This window comes from Calonectris borealis, chromosome 3, assembly GCF_964195595.1.
Source record: "Calonectris borealis chromosome 3, bCalBor7.hap1.2, whole genome shotgun sequence".
NCBI classification, from domain to species: Eukaryota; Metazoa; Chordata; class Aves; order Procellariiformes; family Procellariidae; genus Calonectris; species Calonectris borealis.
Window position 1 is genome coordinate 127821295 of NC_134314.1, and position 13956 is coordinate 127835250.

The 13956-nt window shown below is 53.8% G+C and overlaps 1 protein-coding gene across 2 annotated transcripts; it reads left to right on the forward strand.

Annotated features, from left to right (window-relative positions):
* The first annotated feature begins 758 nt into the window (after positions 1 to 758).
* Positions 759 to 13683, forward strand: NAPB (NSF attachment protein beta). 2 transcript variants are annotated; one of them, XM_075147877.1, is made up of 11 exons: positions 759 to 951; positions 4765 to 4844; positions 5406 to 5522; positions 6672 to 6718; positions 6841 to 6918; positions 7954 to 8009; positions 8449 to 8533; positions 9492 to 9596; positions 9860 to 9928; positions 10323 to 10373; positions 10884 to 13683. In XM_075147877.1, the coding sequence occupies exons 1-11, from the start codon at positions 854 to 856 to the stop codon at positions 10986 to 10988; spliced, it is 891 nt and encodes a 296-aa protein (XP_075003978.1). In that variant the 5' UTR covers positions 759 to 853; the 3' UTR covers positions 10989 to 13683. The 2 variants fall into 2 exon arrangements, with proteins under 2 accessions (XP_075003978.1, XP_075003979.1); XM_075147878.1 differs by lacking the exons at positions 759 to 951; positions 6672 to 6718 and having other exon boundaries at positions 3566 to 5522.
* Positions 13684 to 13956: the final 273 nt, after the last annotated feature.

Below are 13956 nucleotides of genomic sequence, written 5' to 3' on the forward strand. Positions count from 1 at the left end.
ATTTCCTCGTATTTTAAGCATTCCCATCCCAGCGACGGTAGATTTCCTAAGGGCTATGTACGTTTTCAGGAAGGTCACTTGCTGATTTTCTACCTTTAGAAACGATTTTTGTAATTCTGAGGGTTCCAGATGCCGCCGGGGCGGCACAGTTGCACCGGTTTCACCCTCTCGCGCAGTCCCCCCTCGTTGCGAAGGTGCAAAAGCCGATTGACTCCAGCTGTACGCGCAGGTGTCAGCCGGCTTGCTGGTACAGGAGCTGCCAGAGAGGCCTGAGGGTTTCTAGGCCTTCACGCCGCCTCACCGCAGCGATGCCGCTGCTTCCAAAACGCTGGAGAGAAAGCCTTTGGGGTGCGCGTCGTGTGCGGCTTGGGAAGCTGGGGTGACGCGGGCTGGGGGGGTGCGGCGTGCAACACGCATCGTGCATTGTGCAACATGCGTTGTGCAACGTGCAACACGCGTCTTGCAACATGAATCATGCACCCCGCATTGTGAATTGTGCAACGTGCGTCTTGCAACATGAATCACGCACCGTGCAACAGGCATCATGCAACGTGCAACATGCGTCTTGCAACATGAATTGTGCATCATGCAACGTGCAACACGCATCTTGCAGCATGAATCCTGCAACATGTGCAACACACATCTTGCAATATGAACTGTGCGCCGTGCAACGTGCATCGTGCAATGTGCAGCACGCATCTTGCAGCCGTGCAACGTGCCTCGCGCAACGTGCATCCTCGCAGCGTGCGTGATGCGCGCGCCCCGCCCCCGTGCGCGCGCCCGCCGGTGCAGCGCCGGCGGAGGAGGAAGAGGAAGAGGAGGAGGAGGAGGAGGCAGGAGGCGGCCCGGCGCGATGGACAGCGCGGGGAAGGAGCGGGAGGCCGTGCAGCTGATGGCGGAGGCCGAGAAGCGGGTGAAGGGCTCCCACTCCGTCCTGCGGGGGCTCTTCGGGTGAGCGGGGCGGGGGGGGCGCGGGTTATAAACGGGGGGTGCAAGGGGGGAGCACGGTGTGCAAAATGGGGGACTCGGAAGGTGTGCAAGGCGGGGTTTGCAAAGGGGGGGTGCGGGTGTGCAAAAGGGGGGGAGCACGGTGTGCAAAATGGGGGACTTGCAAGGTGTGCAAGGGGGGGGTTGCAAAAGGGGGGGTTGCAAAAGGGGGGAGCACGATGTGCGAAATGGGGGACTTGGAAGGTGTGCAAGGGGGGGTTGCAAAAGGGGGGAGCACGATGTGCGAAATGGGAGACTTGGAAGGTGTGCAAGGGGGGGGCTTCCAAAAGGGGGGGTTGCAAAAGGGGGGGTGCAGGTGCGGAAAATGGGGGACTTGCAAGGTGTGCAAGGGGGGGGTTGCAAAAGGGGGGGTTGCAAAAGGGGGGAGCACGATGTGCGAAATGGGGGACTTGGAAGGTGTGCAAGGGGGGGGTTGCAAAAGGGGGGAGCACGATGTGCGAAATGGGGGACTTGGAAGGTGTGCAAGGGGGGGACTTCCAAAAGGGGGGGTTGCAAAAGGGGGGGTGCAGGTGCGGAAAATGGGGGACTTGCAAGGTGTGCAAAGGGTGGGGTTGCAAAAGTAGGGGTGTAGGTGTGTGAAGGGAGGGGTTGGGGGGGTGCAGGCGTGCGAAGGCAGGGATTGCAAAGGGGGTGCAGGTGTGCGAAGGGAGGGGTTGCAAAGGGGGTGCAGGTGTGTGAAGGGAGGGGTTGCGAAGGGGGTGCAGGTGTGCAAAGGGAGGGGTTGTGAAGGGGGTGCAGGTGTGCGAAGGGAGGGGTTGCAAAGGGGGTGCAGGTGTGCGAAGGCAGGGGTTGCAAAAGGGGGGGTGCAGGCATGTGAAGGGAGGGGTTGCAAAAGGGGGGGTGCAGGCGTGCAAAGGGAGGGGTTGCAAAAGGGGGGGTGCAGGCGTGCAAAGGGAGGGGTTGCAAAAGGGGGGGTGCAGGCGTGCAAAGGGAGGGGTTGCAAAAGGAGGGGTGCAGGCGTGCAAAGGGAGGGGTTGCAAAAGGGGGGGTGCAGGCGTGCAAAGGGAGGGGTTGCAAAAGGGGGGGTGCAGGCGTGCAAAGGGAGGGGCTGCAAAAGGGGGGGTGCAGGCGTGCAAAGGGAGGGGCTGCAAAAGGGGGGGGTGCAGGTGTGCAAAGGGAGGGGCTGCAAAAGGGGGGTGCAGGCATGTGAAGGGAGGGGTTGCAAAAGGGGGGGGGCAGGTGTCCGAAGGGAGGGGTTGCAAAAGGAGGGGGTGCAGGCGTGCAAAGGGAGCTGCGCCCTGTGAGTGGGTGCCTCCAGGGGGGCAGCCTCCCCTCCTGCCCCTCCGCCTGGGTGCTGTGCCCCCCCCCAGCGTGGGTGAGGGTCTCCCTTAGCCTCTGCAGCGGGTGGGCTGTGTTAGGGCATGGCAGGGGGGAGAAACACAGCCCCCCCCATAACATAGTGGGGGGGAGCCCGGCCAGCGGTGTTCCAGCAGCCCCCCTTCCCACGCCGTGCCCCCCGGGTGCTGCCTCTCCCGCCGCTGTCCGTGGGCAGAGGGGTGTGATGAGCCCACCCGGCCTCCGCAGCTCGGGGCGCCTGCCTCTGCCCCCCTCCGCATTCAGCCCGCCGTGGGGGGGTGTCCCCAGCTCTGGCTCCACGGCGGCTGCGCTCATCCCGGCTTTATCCCGGTGGGGACTCGCCGCTGGTAATCCTCTCGCGGCCGCGGCGTCACCGGGGTTCGCCCTGGCGAGGGCTGGCCTCTCCCCTTATCCCGGGGAGCAGCCTCACCCCGCTGCGAGCGGCGGCGGCACCCAAGGGTGCTGCAAGGGGTGCTGGGGCGAGGCGCGAAGCCCCCCCCCTCCTCCTTGAGGCCTTTTGCAGCTCCAGGCTCGGGGTTTTACAGATGATTTTCTGCCCAGCGCAGCCGCGGTCCCCTCAGCTCACGCAGCCCTTGGCTCACGGCACGGGGACCCTCCAGAGGGATGGGGTTGCCGGGGGGAGCGATACCCCCCAGAAAAGGCAAAGCTTCCTTTTTACTGGGTCTTTTTGTCCCAAAGTAGATATTCCTGGGGGTGCGAGAACCGTGCCTGGAAGGGTTTTGAAACACTAGCAGTTTTGGCCACCTCAAGCTTTCTTCCTTACGGCTCTCTCGCTTTTCTTTCCCCCCCCCTCATTTTTAAGGAAAGAGCATTTATGGAGTGAGGCTCCCGTGGAGGCCTTGATGTTTCTAAATAACAGCCTGGAAAAATCTAGTGCCCGCAGCCCTAAGAGCACAAGTTTTAAAAATAAATTTCTCCCTAGCCTCCGGCAGATTAATCGGGCAGGGCGTGCTCCAGGGGCGTAATCCGGGCGGCAAATTGCTGAAAATCCTTGCAGTGACCCAGCAGAGATTTCAAGAGGCAAATTTCTCATTTTCTTGGCCTAAAAATAGATGCAAGAAAAATTGCTTTTAAAATGGAAGGAAAAGGCAGTGGGTGACTTCGCTCTCGGCATCCTCCCGGTGAAAGGGGGTGCCCAGGCCGCTGAGTGCCCGGCCAAAAGCGTTATCGACAGCCGGGCTTTTTCCTGAAGAGCTCCATTAGCTTGCACAAGTGCTTTGCTTTTTTTTTTTTTGAGACTAAAAGGCTGAAAACCGCCCTGTTTTGGACGCCTTTGCAGGGTGTAGTTTTACTTCGCGCCGCCTCCTTTGGCTTTAGTTCATGCAAAGGGCAGCTTTCAAGAGCAAGAAAGAGCGGTCCAAAAAACCTGCCCGTACTTAGAAATGAAATGTGGTCGGCTGCCAAAAGAAGGAATGAAAAAAAACCCAAAAGGCAATAATAAACGTTGTCACCTCCCGCGCTCCAGCCCTTTCCGGGGTCAGCAGAGCTGTGTGCTACAGAGGGCAGTAACCAGCTTGTAGGAGCAAGTCTGTGAAGAAATCTGCATTTAATTAACAAAAATACTTAACTTCTCTCTCACGATAAGTTAATCATTAATCACGCGGTTCGGGGAGCCGAGGTATGCTACTAAACCCCACCAGTTAGACTTGTGTTGAGTTGTTCTCTCGCTTGCGTTCCCTGCCGGCAGACGCAGAGGTGAAACCCCCCGGCGCGTCGGGGCTTGGTCTGCTGAGGTTTATTTGTTGGGGCCCGGAGCGCGCGCCTGTGTTTGTTATGCAAGCAGCAAGTTGTCTGGCATCTCTTAATTTTTGATTTGCTTTATGTTCCCTAAACGATGCAGTAGTTTGTCGCCTGCTAGAGTTTGCTTTTTGCAGGTGTTTTTGCTGAGTGTCTCATGAAACTCTTATAAGCTGGCTGCTCCTGCCCAAAAAGGAGGGACCCAAAGTCAAAGAGCAGATGGGGGCTTGCTCCAGGCTCCAAACTCGTTAGGAACGTGCCATTTCAGGAGCGGGTTTCCCTCTGCTTTTCTGTCCCTGCTTTATGCAATGAAAAACTCTGCCTCCCCTTTCTAGCAAGGGCTTGGTTATTCGGTGCCTGCCAGCTCCACCAGCTCCCTGTTCGCAGTGGGGCTCGGTGGGATCCCGTTAGGTCCTAACCGAATTTCTCCCCGCCTCCACCGTGCGTTGGTAACGAGCTGGCACCGCCTAGGAGAGGGTCTGGCGAGGGTTGGGGGGCTGCCGGTCCTCCAAATCCGGCTTTCCCCTCTCTGAGCAGTGTGATGTTCACCCTGCATTTTAAAATGAGGGTCTTCAGCCCTGTCAAGTCCGGAGGGGCCACGTTGCCCGAGCACACGGGGCTGCAACACCCCAAGCCCTATTTCAGCTCCCGGCCCCCGTTTCGTTCCGGCGCCGTGTCAGGGGCTCTCTCCCTGCCTTTCAGGGGCAACACCAGGGTGGAGGAAGCCTGCGAAATGTACACCAGGGCTGCCAACATGTTCAAGATCGCCAAAAACTGGAGCGGTGAGTACAGCCCCCGCTGTTGGGGGGGGTGCGTAGGGGGTGGCTGACACTGGGGTGACCCACGAGTGCCCGAGCATCTTCCTGTGAATTATCGCCGCGGAGTTTTACATCCCAGGCTGTTGCCGTGGGGATGATCCCTATGGCGATGCAATTCCTCTGCTCTGCCCGGCCCTGCGATGATTTAAATATTGGGAGGGCAAGGGGGGGGGACCTGAATGTTCCTGACGTTAAATTAGCCGTTTTAAAATGAAAGCTCGTAATTCCGCAGGGAAGCCTGCTGAAGGGGCGCTGCCCTGGGTTTGCTTTTCAGCAAGGTATCTTGGGGTGGGACGTCAAATCCGATGGGTTTCGAGGTCCACGGGCGAGGGTGAACGCACACTGCCAAGGACGAGGCTCAACCCCCGGCAGACGAGCAGTGCCTGGCCACGAACGATTTGGGGTTGTTGCATCTCTAAACCTCCCTGGGTCCGGGGGAGCGACGCGTGCTTTGCCGTTTTGCGGCGATCCCGCTCGTTGCCGGGCCGGAGGGGTACATGGGGTCGGTGTGCGCTTCTCTCCCAGCTGCAGGAAACGCGTTTTGTCAGGCGGCCAAGCTGCACATGCAGCTGCAGAGCAAACACGACTCGGCCACCAGCTTCGTGGACGCCGGGAACGCCTACAAAAAAGCAGACCCGCAAGGTGAGGGGAGCGAAATCCGGGCTTATTTCTTGCAAAGCTGCTTAGCGGCAGAGGAGGTGGCGCGGCGAGACTCTGGGTAGTCACCGGCTCCGCGGGGCTGTGGAGCCTCGCTGCAGACTACTCGAAAGCTGTAATACCTCCGGCACTTCTGCTGCTCCAAGGCAGGCTTTCAGATGATGCGAGCTACTCAGCGTCGTCTTGGCCTGCCGTGTGGGCCGGCACGCGTAGGGGTGTCATCTCTAGGTGATCTCTGGCGCTTTGGCCGTACCAAAGCCTTGGCTGAGCTTTGGTACGCTGCGGTGCGTTGGTTGTGAAGCACTGCCCCGCGGTAGCTGCCTTCCCGGTTTAGCTTGGCTTTGGAGACAGACTCGCTTCTTAAGGAATGCTTAAGGCAGGTCTCGGGTCCGGATCGCGGTGGGACCCCTGCCCTCAGCCACAGCCCCCTCCCAGGGGTTCCCCGGCGCGGAGGCGAGGCGGGGGGAAAATGGACCGACCTTTGATGCGATGAGGGTAAAGGATCTGGATTCTTTAAATCTGGTCGTAAAGAGCAGGGTTGTGGTTTTCTGGAAGACCTCCGATTCCCCTTATCCCAGCTGAGTGTTTGGGAACAACCAAGCAACGCACCAGTGTTACTGATGCTTTCCTGTGCCAGGGGGCTGAAGAAGCTAACCCAGGGCTGATAATACTGTTCTATAATTGTAAAACATCCAAATTTCCTAGAAAATGGCGGCCTTTGCATGTTTGTGAGATCAGCATTTTGAATTTTGCTCTGTTTGACGATGCAGCCTGACAAACGCAGGGTACAAGTCGTTTGTATCTTGTCCATCCTAACTTTTGACTGTTACCTTTCAGCGTTAGTTTTTGCCCGGGTGAACCCGTTGGTGGGATGCGGGCTGTTGGGGGTGGGTGAATCGGGATTAGATCTGCAGATGCAAAAATGCAGGGGATGTTATATCTGTAGGTCTCAGGGGTTGAAAATGCTACGTCGGTTGTTCCAGACATACGTCCGTGTGTGAGCAGATACTTCTTGAAGAAGCTGGTTTGTGGTCTGATGAAGAAATCTGATTTTTGGAGGGGGGGGAGGTCTTGGGCTGGGAATTCTGACGTGCTGGCTGACTTTGTTGTTTTTCCTGAACACTCATGCTGCAGAGGCCATCAACTGCTTAAATGCAGCTATCGATATCTACACCGACATGGTAAGAAGCTGCACTGGCAGCTCGTGGACCGGCGTGCTTGTAAGAGATGCAGCTCGGTAAATGCTGCGTGTGCTGGGCGGAGGGGGAGCCCCCATCTCACGTGCAACCTCTGCCTTTTCCAGGGGCGATTCACCATCGCTGCCAAGCACCACATCACCATCGCGGAGATCTACGAGGCCGAGCTGGTAGACATTGAAAAGGTAAGGATGCCACGCGCTGCTGGTGCTGCTCTGCAGGTGCTGCTCTGCAGGTGCTGCTCTGCAGGTGCTGCTCTGCAGGTGCTGCGGCGGCGGCTGCATTTCCTTCCCCGGCCAGAGCAGCGCCGAGCTCAGCGCGGCTGGTAAAACCCATCTCCCATCCCGCACCAGGCTTCTTTATGTCGGTGCAAGTAACTTGAAGTTAGCGTTAAGAGGGTGAGCGATGATTTTCCCAGCACCGGTCTCTCGCGGGGCAATCCTGGCTCTTCTGTGTGCCCCTCTGCTGAGCAGCAGCACGGCAGGGCTGGCAGAAACGCCCAGGCGAGAAACCTTCTCGACTGACCTGGTGTTTCACATCTGAAAGGCACTTTGGAAAAGTCGTGGGGGCAGTTTTGTAGCTGTTTTCCGATGCACCCAAAGGAAGCTGCTGTTACTTCTAGTTCACGCTTCAGCACCAACCCTCTCTCGTTCCCGTAACCGAGGTCCCTGAGCAGGAATCCTGCAGCAGCTCAACCGGCTGCAAATCTTCCGCTTGAAGTTTGCAGAACAAAAATTTATGGTTTCTAGATATTATTTTCCGGACAATCATTTGCTTCCTCAGCTCCACTTCATTGGCTCCTATCTGTCTCTATTAATGACTTTGTGTTGCCTCTCCACCTGCAGCCCCACTTAAGTCAAGCCCTGCTATGTCAGGGCTGTTCCGTTAAGCGATTTATTACATCGTGGCAAACCTGGCAGAAGCCGTGTCGCGCTGTGTTTGTAGCCATTACCTCAAGAGTAGCGTCACCCCTACTCCTGCACTGGGGTTTGGGACTCTTAACAAGCTCACGGTCAAATTTCCAAGGGCAGCCTCGTGTTTTGAGCACGGAGGGGATGCGCGGCAGGGCCTCGCTCCACCAGAAACCCCGCAGTGTGCCGTGCCGCTCCTCCCTTTGTGCGCCCAGCGGAAAAGCTTGTGCGAACGCGGTGGCTCTACGCCTGTCCGACCAAAAACTGTGCTTCGGAAGTGGCATTCAAGCGCGATGTTTCTGTCCCCAGGCGATTGCACACTACGAGCAGGCTGCAGACTATTACAAAGGAGAGGAGTCTAACAGGCAAGTGGTCTTTGTAAAAGAGTCGCAACAGGGAAGGGCTGGAGACGGGGATTTGTCTTAGACGGCCCACGCGCTTGCACACCGCGCCCGCCATCCTCTTCTGAAATGCCCTTGGGTGGGACGCCCGAGTCCTACGGAGATTTCTGTTTAAGGGTCTCATCCTGCCGGCAGGCTCGTCTGGTTTGGGGGGCCCGTTGCGGGTGCAGAGAAAGCACGGAGGGATTGAACGGTGTCTGACACCAGGTCTGTGCTGAGCTGAAGGCCTTTCCGTGTGTTTGAATTTTGGCTGTGAAAAAGAAAACTGCCCTAATTTGCAGCTTTTGGGTCCCACTTTTATATACGCTAAGTAGTACAGGTAGTGCTTGGAGGTACCAGGGTATGGATTTTTTTTTTTGCCCCAGGACACAATTAGTTACTTCAATGCTGTAATTGATTGTAGCTCAGCCAACAAGTGTCTGCTGAAGGTGGCCGCCTACGCCGCGCAGCTGGAGCAGTACCAGAAGGCGATAGAAATCTACGAGCAGGTGAGGACGCGTGCTTGTCCCGGCGCTGTGCGGGCCGTCGCGTCCCTCGGCGGCTGAGCTCCTGTCCCTCGCGCTGGCATCGGGGCAGTTACGGCAATCTCGGCGTGGGGACGTGATGAATTTTCTGCTGTAGGATCGAGTTACCCGCAGCTAAATTTTTAAGGACTGTCCTGTACGTGGGACGGTTCAGGTCCGGTCGGGGGTGAAAGGTTTTCTTGTTTAAATGGTGCTGCAGATGGGACGAGAGATGCAAATTAGAGAAAATTCTGAGCCGAAAATTTCTTGAAAATGAAAAGCGGGTTGGTTGGTCTCGCAAAATTGTCGTGGCCTAGAAGCTCCTAATCTTACTTATTTTGGGGCTGATTATGCCTTTACGAGGCATGGTTTGTGCCTTTGCTTTTAAGAGTTGCTTTAACTTACTAAAGCATTTTTTTCCCTGAATTCTGTTGTTTCTAGAGAAGGGCTGGGGGAAGCAGGGGGAAGGAAATCTATAATTACACTTTTGATCGTATTTACAAGTATGTTTGGAGAAAATTTCCCCCCAGATTTGTAAACTGGATTGCTCTGCCTTTGTACCAGGTGTTTACCTGGGAATACTCGCAGTGCTGCTTTTGTGCTTCTGGAGCGGTTTCCACCGAGTCGACTTGCCCGTTCTGCATCGGACAGGACGTACTGAGGTGCCAGCGTGGTACCCCTGACCCGCCGCAGCGGCTCCCTGGGAGGACGGGCTGCGTGGGCGCGCGCTCGCAGCTGCGTGCGGGTTTCTGACCGCACTTGGGATTAGCTAAAAATCTGTCTGCCTTCCCAGTAGCTTTTTGTACGGACGCTGGCATTTTTTCCCTGGTCTTTATTCGCATTGTGGTGCTGTGTGTAATTTTAATCAGTTGTCCTGTTTTTAATTCAGTTCTTAATGATGCGGTTTTCTTTCCCGACTCTAATAATATCTTTTTGTGCCCAGGTCGGAACAAACACGATGGATAATCCTTTGCTCAAGTATAGCGCGAAAGAGTATTTCTTCAAAGCCGCTCTGTGCCACTTCATCGTGGATGAGCTGAACGCGAAGGTCAGTGGGCTCAGAGCGGTTTTCCCAAACTTTCTGCATCCCTCTTCATCAACCTTTGCCGGCTGAGACACGTTCTTGCGTGCACAGGGATTTGCGTGGCTGTTGCACAGACTGAAGCTTGAAGTGCCGTAGTGTGGAACTGGATTCACTCTGAATACTTTCCCAAGCTCTCTGGGCGGTTTTAGGACTGGAAGGCAAAAACTGAAACAAAAAGCAAGTAGTTTTGTGTGAAACGAGCGTAAGGGTTATCTTCTCTCTTTCAGCTTGCGCTTGAGAAATACGAAGAAATGTTCCCAGCGTTCACAGATTCACGGGAGTGCAAGCTATTGAAAGTGAGTAAAGCCAGTATTAAAATAATAGTCACGCTCGAAAACGCGTACTGCCCTTTACTTTGTGCTTTTTCACCCTGCCAGAGGTTTGGTCATTTATTCGAACGTTTTAGAGGACAGCAGACTCACTTGGCGCTGGGTTTATAGCAGACTTGTGGAAGTAGCTGCAGCAGGAAGATGATTATTCTAGCTGATTTAAAAAATAAACCCCAAACCATTTTTGTGTTCGTGGCGGGTGATTTGAATAGGTCGTGAAGGTGCCGCTGCTGGACGTGTGGGTGCCCCGCGGTGCGGGTGCAGGGGTCCCCTCTCTCCTGGGGACGAGACGCCCGCGCACCGGCCCTGCGGGAACACGCGATAACAGAGCGTTTTCTAATTTTTAACGGTGTTCTCCTAGAAACTGCTGGAAGCCCACGAGGAGCAAAACTGCGAGGCATACACCGAGGCGGTAAGTGGGCACCAATTTGCCGAGGCGCGCTCGCGGATGGCGGGTTGTTCCTTCTTTATCTTTTTGGGGTGTTAAATGTTGGGTAACTGGTTGCCCGAGCTCCGAGTGCTGCGACCGAGTCCAGCGGGGCAAAACACCCGGCACTTTGCTGCTTCACCGTCCTGCCGCAAAACAACCCGCGGGAGAGGTGGACGTTAGCAGAGCTGCGTCCAGGCTGTGCTCTAGCAAGTCCCAAGCTTAATACTTTAGAATTACTAGTTTATCTTTGAGAGTTAAGTAAAGATCCTGCCTGGGTTTGCTCCAGCCTCTTTCGGTGTTTGACAGTGGCTTAAAGTGCTCTCTGTGTTTTTTGGATAGATAGATAGATATCTTTTATTTTATTTTATTCTTTTTCTCTGGGAAGACCAGAAGTTTTAGAAGACCATACTTGCTGCAGAATGCTTCTTTTGCAGCAGTCTAGTTTGCCTTCTACTATCTTAGTTTAAAGTGTTTTTTTTTTTTTCCTAACAGGTTAAAGAATTCGATTCAATATCGCGGTTGGATCAGTGGCTTACAACCATGTTGCTTCGCATCAAGAAGACAATCCAAGGAGAAGGGGATGGGGACCTGAAGTGAATCGTCGCGGTATTTGTGGCATGCAGCCTACGTAATCTGTTTGCGTGTTACAGCCAAGGACCACTACGGGATACGTGATAAAATATCTAGCTTTATTTTGCTGCTTACAACTCCAGTGACTTGTGTGTTTCTTTAGTATCCTGCTCTTTGTCGTGACAACGTGGGTAGGTGAGAAGCGGTGCTTTGGGTATCCCTGGCAGGTCTGAGGCGAAAGAAGCACTTCTGGCAGAAATCCCTCCTTGGTTTTGTTAGCCAAAGTCTGCACTTCCAACTGCTCTTTTTTCCTGCTGTTCTGTCTTAAGGCTCAGTACCATTGATTCCAGCATGTAAATATTTTGTCCGCGCCAGTACAGTACAAATAATTGCTGCTGAGCTGTGGCTGTGTTGTTACTGTTTTCTGTTTCTAAATGGACCTGTCAGATACTTGGACCTTGTTTTTTTTTAAATGGTTGAGCTTTTTTAATGGTGCTAGTGAAAGGCTTTGTGACTCATATACAGTATGTGCGTGTGTGTATACATCCTATACAGATACATGTGTGCACGTATAAATACGGGATACATAACGACCTAGTGCTGAAAGCGTTACGCGCTGGGGGACAGGACTGCTTCGATCGGTGTCGGCCCTCCGGACAGTCGCTGCGAGTAGACCTGGTTAGTGGTGTGTTTTGTATTTCAGATCTAAATATAAAATGTAAGGTTCTTCTATATTTTCTTGGATCTATTTTTCCACTTTATTTTGTGGTGCATCCCATCCCCTCTACCCCGCGATGACTTGACCCGAGTAATAATCTATTTTTCTAACTTTTCATTTACGTGAACGCCTCTGCTGTCTCTGCTGCAGGTCTTTGTGCGCGCCGGGCGATTTAGTTTCTGGCTTCTTTGCTGTTGGCGAAGCCGCCTCCTTCTTGTGACGTGCAAAGGTGTTGATCGAGACTTGGTGTTGCACAGAAACCTTGTGGTGGTTGTCTGGGTGACAGATGAACCGAGCTTGCTTTGAAAGGCTGTAGACACATTTAAAAATTCCTGCGGTAATTTTAGAAATGTGTTTTAAAACGTTTGGAACCAAGGCTCTTCCGTGCAATGCTTTGTTTAACTAGAGATGATTAAGCTACCTATTATTTCGTGTGTGTATATTAAAGACTTGAGGGCCTATGCAATTTGTCAGCCGGAGTTGTCACACAGTATTTTTCTGTGATGAAGTGATTTTCAGCTGCACTACTGACACGTAAAGAAGGAAAAAGTAATTAATTGCTTTATTTGGCAGAACTGCTGTCTAAGTGGGCCCTCTCCACGGCCAGAGCAGGGATAGCGTAGTAGCCCCGGGCAGGCACCTTTGGCGGGCACTGCCGCCCCGTGTTTCTCTTGGTGAAGCGATTCTCTCTGCTCCTATTCCGGCAGCCAAAACGCTGGCTTGCGCGCTTCTCTTCAGTTAGTTTCTAATCTAGGTATTTCAGTAGAACACGGTTTGGCTGACTGGTCTAAGGGGCTTAGTTCTATTAAAGTGGTACTTTATCATCTCCACCACTGACTCATGAAAAAGAAAACCAAAAAACGTTCCCGATACGTACCAAATTATTAGTGTTTGTTTTCCTGACTGATCTCGCTGGGCACTTCCTTTCTGTAGACCATTCCGTGCATCCTTCCTTGAGAGAAAAGACCCGTGAGCTGTGCAGAACGGGCAAGGTGAGTGCGTTAAAAAAGCCTGGATGGACAATGCTCGTTCTTCCAAGCAACTTCACTTTCTTCACTCCTCAGATGTGTTTTTAAGGCTACTGCACACAATCAACCTGTCCGCAACAAAACCGTCCCTTTAACTGAGACCTCCACGTGTCACGTATTTCTTTCCACAAACCTGACAAAGAAACACTTTAAACCCCGCTTAGTGTGCGGTCCTGGTCCGTCTCCACCCGGGACGCTCCAAGAGACGGGTGCGCACCGCGGCTCGTCAGAAACGAGGACCCACTGCCGCTTTCCGGGGGCGTCCCCTTCCCGTGCTTGTGCTGCCTCCACGGGGCAGAGAGAATACCGGGCTTAGGACGCAGCTAGCACGGTAGGTAGGTGATCTTATCCCTAAAGCTGGATTAGCTGCAGATTTGCTCTCATTTTGGACACGAGGGCCCAAAGATGTAACTGCTGCTGAACGTACCTGTGTTAAAAAGAGGGGGCTGGAACCATTTTTGTTTAATTTACCTGTTTCCTTCGCGAGCAAAGCCCCATCGTAGTGACGGGTTTGTCTTGACTTGTATCCAGCGCCTTCGGAGCCTTGGTGAGGGGTGCTGAGGCGCAGGCTGTGAGGTTTACTTTTCCTAGCGTCACACAGAACCCAGGCGAGTATTTGATGCCTTTTTTTGTTCCCTTTTCCCCTTGTCAGTATTACGCACAGTCGTGGTAAGATGCGTACGGAGCTGGCGGAGCAGAAGACCGTACCCGTGGGGTTGTGTGGTCTGTTACTGTGCTCTGGAGTAACATCGTTAAAATACAAGTGTTAGTTCTGTGTAAGCAGGCTGCAGCATGTCCTCCAGTGTATCAGTGGTAAACTGTCATTTTAAAACCATCACAATCTGCCACTCCGCTGTATCTCCCCCCAGTACACAACTCTGTACTATGAAAACTTATTAATGAAACGGCCTTAGCAAGAATATAATGTTTTGTGTGAATCTGTACATTAATAATAAAGTGAAAATCATGAACGTAAGTAGCGCAAGTGTTCTTTCCTGGGGAACGCAAAAGGCAGGCTAAAGCTAGAGCCTGACGTAAGGCTGTAGGGTGCGATGCTGAAAGCCAGCGTGCACAGCGCTTCCTTCCAGTGAGTTTGGTGACCTGCTAAGGCGCATCCTGAGGGCGAATACTCACATAGGAAAGTGCTGGCTGATCACTTTACAGTGACTGTCACACCACTTAATTGCTTGTTGTACAACGTGTCTTCTGTAGGAAACTGGGATGTCCCAAAGTGTCACATTTCCTATTT